The sequence below is a fragment of the Sus scrofa genome, chromosome 4 (genome assembly GCF_054392235.1).
Source record: "Sus scrofa isolate SSC_HxYL_T2T_F1_AM1 chromosome 4, Sscrofa_HxYL_maternal_Yorkshire_Landrace_v2.0, whole genome shotgun sequence".
Classification (NCBI taxonomy): Eukaryota; Metazoa; Chordata; class Mammalia; order Artiodactyla; family Suidae; genus Sus; species Sus scrofa.
In genome coordinates, this window is record NC_139386.1 from 106,891,950 (window position 1) to 106,906,615 (window position 14,666).

Genomic DNA, 14,666 nt, shown 5'->3' on the forward strand with positions numbered 1-14,666 from the left:
CAGGAATCAGTCCAGAAAATTCGAGGCGGGGGGGTGGGGGTGGAGAGGGGATGGGAGAGGAAAAAAATGTGGGCTGCAGATGTCTGAGGGTTACATGCCACCCCAGCACCGCTTCCTTTGTCAAGCAGGGACTCTCTGGGGACAGACAGACTGAATTGGGATAGTGCGTGATGCATCTGTTTTTCAGAGGCAGCTTTTTCTCTTGCAGTACAATTAGGTGAGCTAAAATTCCATGAGCAAGGGGAAGCTCTGAGACTGAGAAGAGGTCCAGAGTCAGGAGGCACCCCCACGGCAGCCGTGGTGGGCCAAGCGGAGGGAGAAAAGAAGAGGAAAGGAAGAAGCCAAACAGAGCCTGGGACAAAACAGGAGAACAAAACAGGAGGAAGAGAAGGAGCAAACAATGGAAAAAGAGAATAAGAGAACTGAGAAGAGATGGAGAGGAAAGCAATTCAGTTGAGTCCAGTGGATATTTTAGGCTAACCTCTAGCTGGGAAAGGAGTGTTTTTGTATTACAAGTATATACCGAATCCAGTTCCTGCCCTCTAAGAGTTTGCAGATCAGTTTTTTTTTTTTTAGTTTTATTTATTTATTTACTTATTTATTTATTGTCTTTTTGCCTTTTCTAGGGCCACTCCCGCAGCATATGGAGGTTCCCAGGCTAGGGGATGGATTGGAGCTGTAGCCACCAGCCTACGCCAGAGCCACAGCAGCTCGGGATCCGAGCCGCATCTGTGACCTACACCACAGTTCATGACAACGCCGGATCCTTAACCCACTGAGCAAGGCCAGGGATCGAACCTGCAACCTCATAGTTCCTAGTCGGATTCGTTAACCACTGAGCCACGATGGGAACTCCCCAGAAAGTTTTTTTGTTGTTGTTGTTGTTGTTGTTGTTTTTTAAATGGGCCACACAATTTATTCTGGAACAGAATAGGTCAGGGTATAAAACAAACACCAGTGCCATGAAGCATGAGAAAAAAGGGCAGAGGTTATCATGGGGAAGGTTGGTAAAGGAGGCAGGTCTTGAGATTCTTCTAGAAGGTGAGTGAACTAGGCATGGGGTGGGAGGGCATTCCTGATTGAAACCAGTAAAGAGAGGAGAGGATGTGACAAAGAAGAGAAACAGGGAGTAATGAAAAGGAAAGGAAAATGAAATCTGCCATCCAGTTACCGCACAAGCCTCAGCTACCAAAAGAATTCAAATGAGAAGCTTCCTACAGGATCTTGTAAACTTGGGCAAGCTACCAGCATAGGAGCCCAGCAGTCCAGCTCTGGGCCTGGAAGGAAGGGAAGTGGCTTGTGCCCCCTGAGCAAAAGCAGGCAACTGTGCTCCCTTTTGGGCACCAGGTTGGCCTCCAAGGTGCCCAGTCGGCCCACCTGAGGACGTGGATATATCTCAGAGTCTAACCTGGAAGATCCCCAAGAGCCCTCTCTCCACCATACCGTTCACTCTGGGGTTTCCACATTCCCACGAAGGAAGATTTTTCTTTTCTGTTTTTCCCAAATTTAAAATATTCATACTGAACACAAGGCACACTTTAATTGTTTCACCAATTATTAAAATTTGATTCTGTATATAGTGGTGTGCTGGTGGGCGGGGGGCGGGGGGAGGAAGAAGCCCTAAGGTATAGCATTTGCCAGTTTCTTTGGTGTAAAAACTCCCACCATGACTGATTTCAAGCTAATTTTTAAACCATTAGTTTAACAAATGGCTTGCAAAATTCCTGAATATTTATCTGCTCTCAGGAGCTGGTAAGAGCTGGTTCCTGTATACCATATTTTTCCTGAACTATTTTAAATAACTTGCAGATATCATGGCACTGAACCAAATAACTTCAGCATGTGTCTCCTAAGAATAAGGACATTCTCAAACATAATCACAACATCATTATCACACTTAAGGGAAAAATTAGCAACATATTTCACAGCATTATCTAGTATATATTCCCCATTAAATTTTCCAAGTTGTTCCCCAAATGTCTTTCATAACATTTTTTAAGGGTCCAGACCAACTAGCCATAGAATGTGCCACATTCTGGGTTTATATGGTTGTTCATTAAAGTTAAATGTTTTTAAGCAAAAATAATCCAAAGGTGGGCCTCATTTCAAAAGGCTCAAATGAATGTCAAACTGTTCCATGACTGATGATGTTCAGTTTTGTCATTTAAAGTAGAAACCACAAAATTTCTCTAAACCAAACCTTTTCTCCTTTGTAATTAATAATTTGTAAGGAAGAGTTCCCATCATGGTGCAGCAGAAACAAATCCAACTAGGTACCATGAAGTTTGGGGTTTGATCCTTGGCCTCCATCAGTGGGTTAAGGATCCAGCATTGCCATGAGCTGTGGTGTAGGTCACAGACGCGGCTCGGATCCAGCATTGCTGTGGCTCTGGCGTAGGCCTGAAGCTGTAGCTCTGATTGGACCCCTACCCTGGGAACCTCCATATGCTGAGGGTTCGGCCCTAAAACGCAAAACAAAACCAAAAAAAAATTATTTGTGAGGAAATATATTGATGCTGTGTGAACATCCTGTTATCCCCAAACCTTTCATGCAGTGGTTAGCATCTGCTGATGATCCTTGCTTGAATTGATTATTACAGGAAGGGCTAAAATACAGTGGTTTTCTAATTCTATCACTCTTTCTGCATTTATTAGGTGGAATCTTTTTTTTTTTTTTTTTTTTTAGTTCTTTCTTTGTTAGTATGATTATGAACTCGTGGGATTTTTTTCAAAAAACTTCAATGGATTATATAGTCCATTACTGTCATTTTCTTTTTGATGTTCAAATTATTCCAAACTTAACCAGTGGGAATCACTTCAAGCAAAATCCTGTGTCCTTTTGACATGACCTCATTAATCTTTAAGTATTTCCTTTCTTTCTGATACACCAAGATTCCCCAGGCTCACTTACATTTCCGTTGCACCAGAATCAGAAGCAGTTACTTCTTCAAAGAGCCCTAATTTCTTTAGTAGGAAATGATACTTAGAAATCAAGATCTGGGTATAAAGTGTGCTCATTGCTGCAGTAAGGTTATTGCTTTTAGGTCTTTTTAGTTGACATAGTTGGGGGAAATACATAATAGATATACATACACATGTATAAATATATAATTTATAAATTTATAAATACACACACACACACATACACACACACTGAGTTTCCCTAATGCCCAGTTTCACAGAATGAGGTCTTATTTGGAGCTAGGGTTTTTAGAGAGACAATGAAGTTAAAATGAAGTCAGTAAGGAGGACTCTAATCCGAAATGACTGGTGTCCTCATGAAAGGGGAAATTTGGACACAGAGGCACATAGAGAGGGAACAGGATGTGAAAATATGGGGAGAAGGTGGTAATTTACAGGTCAAGGAGAAAGACCTAAATCAGATCCTTCTCTCTCAGTCCTCAGAAGGCACTAAGCCTGTGACACCTTGATTTTGGACACAGCTGCAAGATAATACATTTCTATTTAGCCACCCAGTTGGTGGTACTTTGTTTCGGCAGCATAAGGAAACAAATACACTTCCATAATAAATTACCACAAATTTAACAGCTTCAAGCAACACGTGTTTACCTTACACTTCTGTCAAAGGCTGCTATGAACCTCATCAGGGTAAAATCGAGGTATTGGATGGGCTCCGTTGCTTTCTGGAACCTCTAGGGGAGAATCCGTTTTCTTGCTCATTCAGGCGGTTGGCAGTATTTAGTTTCTTGTGGCTGTAGGACTAAAGTCCCCATTTTCTTACTGACTGTCAGCTGAGGGCTGTTTCCAGCTTCTGGAGGCCACCTGACCCCCTTGTGACCTCATGCATCACCTCCCTCTCTCCATCTTCAAGACCAGCCATGGCAGGTTGTGTGCTTCCCCTACTTGTCTCTCCCCTGCCTCTCCTTTCCCTACTTGCTCTTCTGCCTTCACTTTTCACTTTAAAGGACCCATGTAACTTCACTGAGCACAGAGAATTTGGAATAATCTCCCTAAATTAGGAATTAAGAACTAGCCTTAATTCTATCTGCAGTTTTTTTTGTTTTTGTTTTTGTTTTCCATGTAAACATAGGTTCCAGGTGCAGACATCTTGGGAAGGGGGCATTCTTTTGCCTACCCCATGATGACATCAATACATTTAGTTATTTGCTTTGTCCAACAATATACACAGAATAGTATTAGTATTCCAAGACCATAATTATTAACAACCAACTAAGAAAAATTAAAATTCTTTAAAGTTCTTTTTACCCCTAGAGTATCTCCCACTGAGAAACTGCACAGAGAGTGCTACGTTCACAACTTTACTTGAATCCTTTTCTCTGTGTTGTTAGGTTATCAATTTGACATACAACTTGATTCACTTGTTTTTGTTTGTATTACTTTTTTTTTTTTGGTCTTTTTGCTATTTCTTGGGCCGCTCCCGCGGCATATGGAGGTTCCCAGGCTAGGGGTCTAATCGGAGCTGTAGCTGCCGGCCTACGCCAGAGCCACAGCAACGCAGGATCCGAGCCGCGTCTGCAACCTACACCACAGCTCACGGCAACGCCGGATCGTTAACCCACTGAGCAAGGGCAGGGACCGAACCCGCAGCCTCATGGTTCCTAGTCGGATTCGTTAACTACTGCGCCACGACGGGAACTCCTCTTTGTATTACATTTTAAAGTTTGTTTTATTTTTTCACATTTAATTTTATTTTGTGAATAAGTACATTTATATAACTTAGAAATCAAAACTATATGCAAAGATAGACCTAGAGACGTCTCATTTGCATCCCTAACACAACGCCTAAGTTCCATGGACTGGTGTGCTGGAAGCCTGCTTCTGTGATCACTGTCCCTGCTGTTATTTAAGTGAAATCTTTGACCAATTGATAGTAAATACACGTTAGTACAAATCCACCATTATTTTCGTCAACTATAACCATTTACTGCAGATCAATTACTAAGAACAAAAAAAGAATAGAGCAGTCCATGCCCCAAGGTGTGACAGTCCCCTTGGGGAAAAAAACCCAGAGTGCCACAGATCAGAGCAGGTGAGAGGGGCTCAGTATCGGATGAATGGTTTCACTACATGGTGTAGGGTGTTGGGATGATCCCCCAATGACTAGGGTTCCCGAGAAAGGCTTCATGGGGGACACAAGACTTGATGCAGAGCATGATAAGAAAAGAAAATGGCATGAGCAAAGGCAAAGTGGTGTATTCCAGACTGGGGAACGACACGCTAACCAGTTTGGAGGAGTGGAAGAAGCACTTGAACTGGAACACGGCAAGAGGGACCCAAGCTCAAATGCTGCCATGTGACCATAGATAGGGAAGACGTCACTCACCTTTTACGTTTCTCGGTTCCTCAACTAAAAGTGGAAATAAGACGAAGTATTAAGCCATTCTCAGAATAATTTGATAGAAACAGAGTTTCTTTTTGGACATACTGGGGGTGAGCAGGCTGGGGTTGGAGAATCAGGTCGGAAGCAGATAATGAAGGACATTCCTTGTCAGGCTAAGAAGTTTGAATTCTATCTTACAGGAGCCAACGGGAGGATTTTTCTTTTAACATAAGTAATAAACGAATTTATTGTTTGTAAACAATATATACTGTGATTAATAATTTGATAGATATTTATTTCTGCAAATTACCTCTTTTTTAAGCTAAGCCATGTGAACTAATGATCTTTCCATGCTAGTAATTTTTCTCTTTAACCAGTGCATAGTATTTCACAGGATAAATTAACAGAAGCTATTTAGCCATTTCTCTACTGAATACACAGATTGTTTTGAATTTTACAGCATTACAAATAAGGTAGTGATGTATATCGTTGTTTAGCTGCTCTGTGCCTTTGTTCACACAAAGATACTTCCTTAGGAAGAGTATTTCCTGCAGTGGCTCTAAAATCTAACCATTCATCAGGATTATCTGGAGGTCTTGTTAAAACACAGATCCTGGATGCCACTCCCACAGTTTCTGAGTTAGTAGGTCAAAAGTGGCACCTGAAAATTTGCTCAGGCACTGCTACTGCTATTGGTCCAGATAAGACTTTAAGAACCATCTTTCTTTGTGGTGGGTTCCTAAAATTAGAATTGCCAGGTGAAAGCACATGCAAATGTTTCACTTTGATGAATCCTGCACGTTCTCTCACAAAATCTCCATTTACTTCCCCGCCTTCAGTGCTTGAGCACACCCCTTCCCTCACCCTTGACAACACTGGCTATTAGAACTCTGTTGTGTTTTTTTTGCCAGATGAATGATAAAAAAATGGAATCTTGGGAGATAAGATTGATGTTGTTTAAGGGCAAAAGCTTGCAATGAGTAGTAAAAGTCATGGTGATCACGTGCAAGTATAATATAGACAACAATATTGTACTATAATTATGTAATGTGATAAAGATATCTACAAAGGCAATAATATCACAGTATATAAACATATCAAACTAACATGTTGTACACGTTAAACTTACACAATGTTATATGTCAAATATATGCAATTTAAAAAAGGAATAGAATCTCATTATTGTTCCCTTTTACGCTATCCTGTGTAAAAGAGGATTTTCATTATTTTTTACTATAATGTCTAGTTTTTTTATCTTATAAGAATAACGTTTATTGCAAAAAAGTTAAGAGCACTGAATGAGGGGAAAAAAAAGCCATCCATGATTTCACCACATATAGATTACCTGTATTAACACTGGGTGTACTTTGTAACTTTTTTTTCACTTAATAACATATTGTGAACATTTTTTTCCATAGCATGTCATTCAATGTATCGTATCAATGGAATGTTTCTGAATGAGAACTGACATTTACAAAATGATGTTTTGGAAAGATTGAGCTAGCAGCAAGATTTAGAATACAAACGCCTAGAGGCAAGAAGTTAGGAAACTATTGAAATCATACAGGAGAGTGGTGACAGTGGGGTTAGATGGCAAGAAGTGAATACAGGAAACATTAGGAAGAAAGACAATAATTTTGTTAGCATCCATGGTGGAAGATGAAGAACAATCCAAAACTAAATCCAGGAATGCCCTGGTTTCAGGATCATAAACTTGGGTGATGCATTGAAAGGGACAGAAATCATTTTTCTATCTTTGATCCATTAATTTATCTCAGTGTAGAGGTTGAGGGGATGAAAGTTAACTTCATAGAGGGAGAACTTCACTTAGGAGAGTGGCAGTCTTGAAATCCCAGAGCCCAGGCTTCATGGCTCATTTTGATGCAGAAATTAATTATTTGAAAGACTCTTTGGTGAGGCGGAAAGACCACATGCCTGAGTACTAAAAAGAGGGCATCGTGCATTGCTGCTTTGTCACCTATTGTGACCTTAGGCAAGCCTCTTAACCTCCTTGAACCGTTTTTGTCTATAAAATAAGAGTGATAATATGAACTTTACAGAATTGTTGTGAGAATTAAATGAGATGATATATGTAAAAAGCTGGTCCACAGCCAGCAAATATTTAGGAAGTGGCGGTTTCTTCTATCACTGAAGAATAGCAATAATATAAAGTACCAACACCCCTATAAAGCATCCTACAACTTGTCCCCTCCCCAGAGGAGTGCTCATGGATAAATTGGGCATGTCCATTTGACAATGAAATGAAACTTATCAATTAAATAAAGTTAATTCTGAAAGCATCCCTTTCGTGAGTAGCCTCTACAGAGGCATGCAGAATGGGCTGTGGCTTACCTCCAAATTGAAGCTCCAGGAACGTGCTGTGGGGTGGCAGGAGACATTCCGTGGGTGCTGGATTCCTCCAGAGGTTGCCTAAGAACACTGCAGAGATCTACACAGCAGAAGCAATAAGAAGTTCCAATCAATACAGACAGACTTGGTTCTTACTCTTTCTTCTTTCCTTCACCCTCCACCAGTTCACAGGGAACACAGGCTCAATATTTAGCTCTAGTCTCAGGGTACAAGGGTTGACAGTAATAAGTCTGCAGGCAAATCAATCTCTCTCAGTTGTGGTCTTCCTTCCATAAAATGGAGATGTTACTTCCTAGAGTCAGTTTGAGATGCAAAGGAGATACTGCATTTGAAAATGCCTAGCATGGTATCCAAGAAGCGTGGGCACTTACTGTTGAATTTCGTTTGGTAACCTCCCTAAGGCTGTCATTCTATAGACTAGCGATAAGTAAACCACACCAGAAAACGTAGTTGTTTCACTTGCCTGGCAACCATCTAGTGTATGAATAACAGACATCAGAATAGCCATCGTGCTCCCTGTCCCCCAACCCTCCCACAATCAATGACTCTCTGACATAGCAAGACACAAAATACCTGCCCTCCTAATTTAACTCTTGTCCCTTGACGTGGAAGAAAAGAAAACTTAGATTTAATCACCAACACCCTATTTGCCTCAGGTGACATGAAACACGTTTCCGCATTGCAGTCAAAAATGCTTCACCAGAGAATGAGGTGATCTGCCAGAGAAAGTGAACCAACATTTATCTGTCCAGTATCTGGTACTCTAGGTCAAGCCCTGTTGTATGCCCTTGCATAATCTTCTTTTCACAAGCCTGTGGGTATTATTATCCTAATTTATCAGATGAGGAAACAAAGACTCAAAAAGGTTCAGGAGATGTACAGCACAATAGGTGGCAGCTATCTTCCCTTTTCCCACATTTCGTTTAAATTAGTTTCCCAACATATGTTCCTATCATCTTGGTCGCTTTACAGACCGACCATCCTCTAGCCCACATGAAAGCGCAGCAATAAAGACCATATTCCCATCTTTGGATCTGTTTGTTCAGTTTCATTCAATCCTAAACTAGGTACAAATTAAATACAGGGGATGCAGTGTTAAACTGTCTGCTACAGTACCATGCACTGTCAAGCCCACATTGATGAGACAGGGAACAGTAAAGGTGGAGAGTTTTATTTTTTAAATTAAAGCCTGACTTGCTTACTCACCTGCTAAAAACGAATTTTCATACAGGATGAACCAGTTCCTGTTTTTGTTTTTGTTTTTAAGGAAGACCATTATGTCTTCAGGATGAGTAGGTGGAACTGCGCTGTTCCCTGCTGTCCCATCCCCCACTCCTTTTCTCTCCCTCACCCTGTGTGTGTCTACACAGGCTTCTTCCATCCAGAGATGCTCACAGCTGTTTCCCTTCCTCTCTCTTGCGCTCTCTAGGGCAGCTTTCATTCTCTACCTCAGCTTGCCTGGGACAACATGGAAACTCCCCTAGGGTATGATTGCTGCCACACTTTTCTAGGCTTGAAAGACTGTCCGCTGAGAACTGCTTATTGATTCCGAGTGGGGACACTGCCCGACAAAGCAATTTGCAGTTGATGAGGAATGCTGGGGGATCCTTCTCTATTCCTGCCCCTAGCTCTACAACCCATCTGTAGGCCAACACCCTCCAAACCAGAGCCTACTCTTTCTAGTGCCTCCTTTCCTAAGTATTTCTGGGGAAACTGTCTTTTCTGTTTCCCACTGATCTTTTTTTTCTCTCTTATTGAAGTATAGTTGATTTAAAATATTGTGTTAGTTTTAGATGTACAGCAAAATGATTCAGTTATATTTTTCAGATTATATTCCATTATAGGTTATTACAAGATAATAAATATAATTCCTGTGCTATACAGTAAATCTTTGTTGCTTATCTATTTTATGCACAGTACTTTGTATCTGTGAATCCCATACTCCTTATTTTGTCTCTCTTTCCCTCCCTCTCCCCTTTGGCTACCACACCTTTGTTTTCTACGTCTGTGGGTCTGTTTTTGTTTTGTAGATAGGTTCATTTGTGCCATATTTTAGATTCCACATATAAGTGATATCATACAGTATTTCTCTTTCTCTGTCTGACTTTCTTCACTCAGTATAATATTCTCTTGGTTCATCCATGTTGCTGTAAATGGCGATATTTCACTCTTTTTTTGTGGATAATATGCTATAGTGTGTGTATACACACACACACACATACATATATATGCCACATCTTCTTATGCCAATCATCTATCGATGGACACTTGGGTTGTTTCCATGTCTTGGCTGTTGTAAACAGCAGACACTGATCATTTGAACCACTTGATCATTCCAGTTTTAAATTAGATCTCTATCTAATTTAGAGATTTTATTTTGAAACCCAAATATGGAAGAGTCAGTTGCCTCCTAGGTGTTTAAGTCCCAGAAGACATGGACTCCACCTGCTCAGGCAGCATCAATGGTTCCTACTTTCTTCTACCCACTAAGCAGCAGAACACTGGTGGCTGGACCAGGGCAGAGCAGCAGATGCTGTTGATTACGTTATTTGTGGTTAATGGGGACTCACTATATAGTGTCAACAGTGCTCAGACCTGAGTGAAGGAATGAGGAAAGTAGCAAGCAGAGCTGCAGTGCTGCTTTGCTCCGGGCACTATGCTGGTCAGGTCAAATAAAGGGTGTTATTTTTCCTGCCCACAACCTCTCTGGAAGAGTCACTACTTTTTCTCTAGTCAACATGGAAGACTGTTCTTTGCTTTTCAGTGTGCATCCTTTCCACTTTATGTAAAAAGCTTTATGTTACTATTAAAAGTGGAGCTAAACATCCTAGCCTTTAACAAAATTAATTTTTACAATACATTGAAATAAAGCATCACACAGATTTTACAGACATTATATAATTTGTTTACAGGTATTCAGACCATCTAAAATAGCCTGACACCCCCAAGCATATTACATCAATACCTCTGTTTCAATATCCTGCCACCTTTCTTGGGTGAGTGATTTCTGCTATTGATTCATTCTTCCAGAACAATGGCCCAAGGACCAAACTGGCAAGAATGACCTACAGACCAAAGAATTACAGTGACATCAATGAAGTGTAGTAGGTGGTGCTCAGGATGAAAACATCTAGAGAAGTGATAAAAGATAGGCAAGTTAGCCCATCATTCTGTAAGAATTTACCATGTGCTTAATTGATCAAGGCTGTTTGACTGCAGGACCAGCCAGTTGAAACAAAGAAAGAGATGGTTGGAAGGATATAAAGCTCTCAAGTGAATTGCAGCTGGAAACTGGAAAGGCGCTAGGGGTTAAGACAACCCTTCATGGGCACAGGGTCCAGCTTTCCACGGGCACAGGTTCTGCAGTCTCCGCCCCTGTTCGTGCAGCTCCATCCTTCTCCCATGACATCATGTTCTCCTGACGTGTGGGGACTGCTCCCCATCCTTAAGCCTGCATCTCGGTTTGGCGTGCCAGGCTGTGGGCTCAAGCCCTGACTCTGCTTATCCTTTCTGCCTGGTTCCCACAGATGATTGTCTCAGGTGCTGAATGTCCCAATTACAAATTTCAGAAAGAGGAATGTGACCCGTTCAGCTTGAATCAGAAGTGGTCCAATTGGCTGTGGTCAAAGAGCCACGCATGACAAGCACGGGAGGCCCCTCATCTGGGGCAAGAGGTTGGGGGAGTTACCAGAGAAAAAAAGAGGTGGGTCTGTTTGGTTTTAAGCATCAACTATATGCCCTGTACAGCACAGTGAGGTGGAACAAGCATGGCAACATAGGTAAGACTCTCAAATCCACATTTGGCAACTTCCTAATTAACCTGGACAAGTGAAAAAACTCTCAACACCGATTTCTGAATCTGTAGAATGAGGACAACAACTACCTCAAAGTTATAGTGAAGAGTAAATGAGACAATGTTTTTCAAGTGTTTGGCACAGGAAAGTACACAGAAAATGCTAGCTTCCTTTTGCCCTTGTATATGCAAGGCTGTATACCAAGTTTAGAAGCATCACAGATAATCAGGGTTTTCAGAGCATGTGGAAAGCAAACCATTGGCATTTTACACTGCTGAAAAACCAAGAATTTCCCTACAACACAGAGAGGCTATTAAACAAATGGACACTTGCCCAGCATCTCTTTATTTTTTTTTGGTACCAAATAACAACACAGGTAATTAACATTAGCATAGTGCTTGACAGTATAGAAACCATTTTTCTCTAACGTCTGCTTCTGTTCTCATGATGACTTTGTAAGGCTGATAGACCTATTAGCCCCCTTTTATAGCTGAGGTTAAATAAGCGGGTCAAGGTCACAGGGCTTATAACCAACAGACTGGGATTCAAGTCTAGCCCTTTGACTCTAAAATCTGTTATGCTTTTCAAGGCACTCACCAGAATCGAATTAAGTTCAGTATTGACTATTTCAGGAACTGGCTGCACAATTTTTATGTGATTCCCCAGCCTCTTCCAACACTGTACTATGGCTGTTAAAAGCCACAGTTTTCACAGTTTGGTTCCAGACCCCCTTTCCAGCCCTGTAAAGCCCATTAACCAAACATGTCATGTTCTCTCTGTGCCTCTGTGGGTTTGCTCACCTTTTCCTGTCCTAAAAGTATCCTTCCCCCTCTTCTAGTCCAGTGATGTCCCATAAAACTTTCAAGGTCCAGCTCAACTGTTGCCCTCTCTAGAAAGCCTTCCTCTTAGCCTCACACCAGGCAGAATTACTCCTTCCCTACCTCTGGCTTCCTTAGAGTGTGTTCACACAGCTTCAAATCAGACTACAGACGGTGACAGGAACAGAAGCTTTTTCACCTTTGTATCTTCAGAATCTATCCCAGCACCTGGGACATTTATTGAGTAGATAAACATGCAATAAATGCTTACGGAGTTGAATGTATTCAAAGCTCCAAAAATTATCCAACAACAACAGAATTGGTTCTGGAAGAACGCCTTTTGGTCATTACAATATTTGCATATACTCTGCCTGCCCCAGAGCATTGCGAATGAGGTCAGAGTCCTTTTTACCACTGTATCCCTGACAGCACCTACCATGCCCTGCTCTTAAACATACAATAACACTTGAGAAATGGGAATTCTTTAAAGATTGATATAATTACGTGAAGAGAACTGTGAACTAGGGTGATTAAATGTCATGTTTTCTGGTCAAGGGCATATGTACTTTGAAGCCTGACCTTGTGGAGTGTACCAAGGTAACCAACACCTGGTAGTGAAGCCAACTCCAACTGTGGAATGCAAAGTCCAGAGCAGGATAGGTGACAGCTCTGCAGCATACAACCCCCGACTCTGTCCGGAAAGAAGCAATGCTCTGATCAGGCACCAGTTTCAAATACCTCTCTGGGAGGGCTCAAGGTACCTAAGAACAAATGATAACAATAATAATTAAAAGCAAATCCATGAGTTCCCACTGTGGCTCAGCAGAAACGAATCTGACTAGCATCCATGAGGATGCAGGTTTGATCCCTGGCCTCGTTAAGGATCCCGTCGTTGCCATGAGCTGTGGTGTAGGTCACAGACACTGCTTGGATCTAGCATGGCTGTGGCTGTGGCTGTAGACTGGCAGGGGCAACTCTGATTTGACTCTTAGTCTGGGAACCTCCTTATATTGCAGGTGTAACTCTAAAATAAAAAAGACCAAAAAAAAAAAAAAAAAAAAGCAAAACCAAACAAAGCCCCTGTGGGCGGGCCCTGCCATAGTATTACACTGTGGTCATCCTACTGGCACTTTATAAGAGGCAGGGAAAGCAGCAGTTAAAGCAGGAACTGTCTGTGCTCCAGCCACCTCACCTAAAAATGAGGAATAATTCTTGTAACTACTTCACCAGGTTGATATGAAAATTAAATGCGTCAGTATATTAAGAGAGCTTAACATGGTGCCTGCTACACGGAGTAAGAGTTTGTTCCCATTATCATTGCTCCTATCGCTATTGTTAATGACAGAACAATGTGGCAACTGGAGGGGGAAAATGCAAAAGTCTGCCAACCTCAACCAAATTTTAGGCCAAAGTCATTTTGCTTTACTGACCTAGATTTCATGATCAGACCTGAACACTGAATGGTTTCATTAGGTATTCTTGACTTTGCCCTTGAGTGGATCTGAAGCTTCAGAAGTGGCTGGAGAGCTTTCCAAATTTCCAGTGGGTCTTCTGGACCAGACAGAGTGAAAGACTACAAATCAAGCCATCCCTCCTTTCTTTTCCATCCATGCCTGCTCTAACCTCCCTCTGCTAAGGACCATCTCACCAGTGCCCATAAACACTCTGTGCCTCTCTGTTGTCACCCTCATTCTTCCCCTGCCAATGGTATCCCACTTGTCTTTGAGTCCTTTAGCCCTTTCCCTGTGATCATGAACCTCATTTATCACTCATCTGTCTGCATCTGCACAGCACTCATCATCTGGCTTATACCTGTCCCTGTAATTTTCTGCATGTTAATTGTATTTCTCAGAGAGCAAAGAACTCTGCAAAGTCAGGCCAAGCACCTGGTACACCAGGTTAAACTGTGATCTATTTTCCTGCTGCCTTTATGTAAGGAGGTGCATGATTTTACTCCGATATTTCGCCATCTCTTCAGAAAATAATTTTAGTGCCTGTGATGGGTTGAAAGAATCTAGTCATGTATTACAAAAGACCTTAAAAGACAATGTAAAGTAACTCATACCAGCTACTGTCCAGTGTTTATGTTAAATAATTGTTTCCTAGATGTTCATTTTAAACCCTTTTCTGTTTTCACCGAGGGTATCGCTCCTTTGACACATGTATTAAAAAGGAAGAGTTCTTCCTTTCCTTCCCAGTAGCAGCAGTGCCCAGCATCATCCAGTTTGGAAGCCAGTCTGACAAAGACCAGTGCTCTTCCAGGGGTTCAAACCCTTACCCGGTAGGCCCGGACCCTGTCTTATTCTATCCATTTGCACCACATCTCAATGCTGAGCCTGACAAGACATAGGTATTCCTGTCTCCCATCAGAAGGCCCAATTC

General features: G+C 41.7%; 1 protein-coding gene and 1 long non-coding RNA gene across 26 annotated transcripts in view; both read right to left on the minus strand.

Moving 5' to 3' along the window:
* The window catches only part of LOC146404163 (uncharacterized), a 35,923-nt gene extending 32,202 nt beyond the window's left edge, over positions 1-3,721 (minus strand). The window contains exon 1 of the long non-coding RNA XR_014844336.1: positions 3,571-3,721. This is a non-coding gene — a long non-coding RNA (uncharacterized LOC146404163). The remainder of the gene's footprint in view (positions 1-3,570) is intronic.
* HAO2 (hydroxyacid oxidase 2) overlaps positions 1-14,666 on the minus strand; it is a 199,242-nt gene that overhangs the window by 130,652 nt on the left and 53,924 nt on the right. For 20 of the 25 annotated variants that reach the window (XR_014844324.1, XR_014844328.1, XR_014844323.1 and 17 more), the window contains one exon: positions 7,655-7,751. Coding sequence is in view for 4 of the 25 variants with exons in the window: in XM_085023412.1 (XP_084879538.1) it covers positions 7,655-7,751 (97 nt within the window). In the remaining 21 variants the exon portion in view is untranslated. Of the gene's footprint in view, positions 1-7,654; positions 7,752-12,863; positions 13,046-14,666 lie in introns of all 25 variants that reach the window. The other 5 variants (XR_014844317.1, XM_085023428.1, XM_085023411.1 and 2 more) reach the window with 1 other exon arrangement.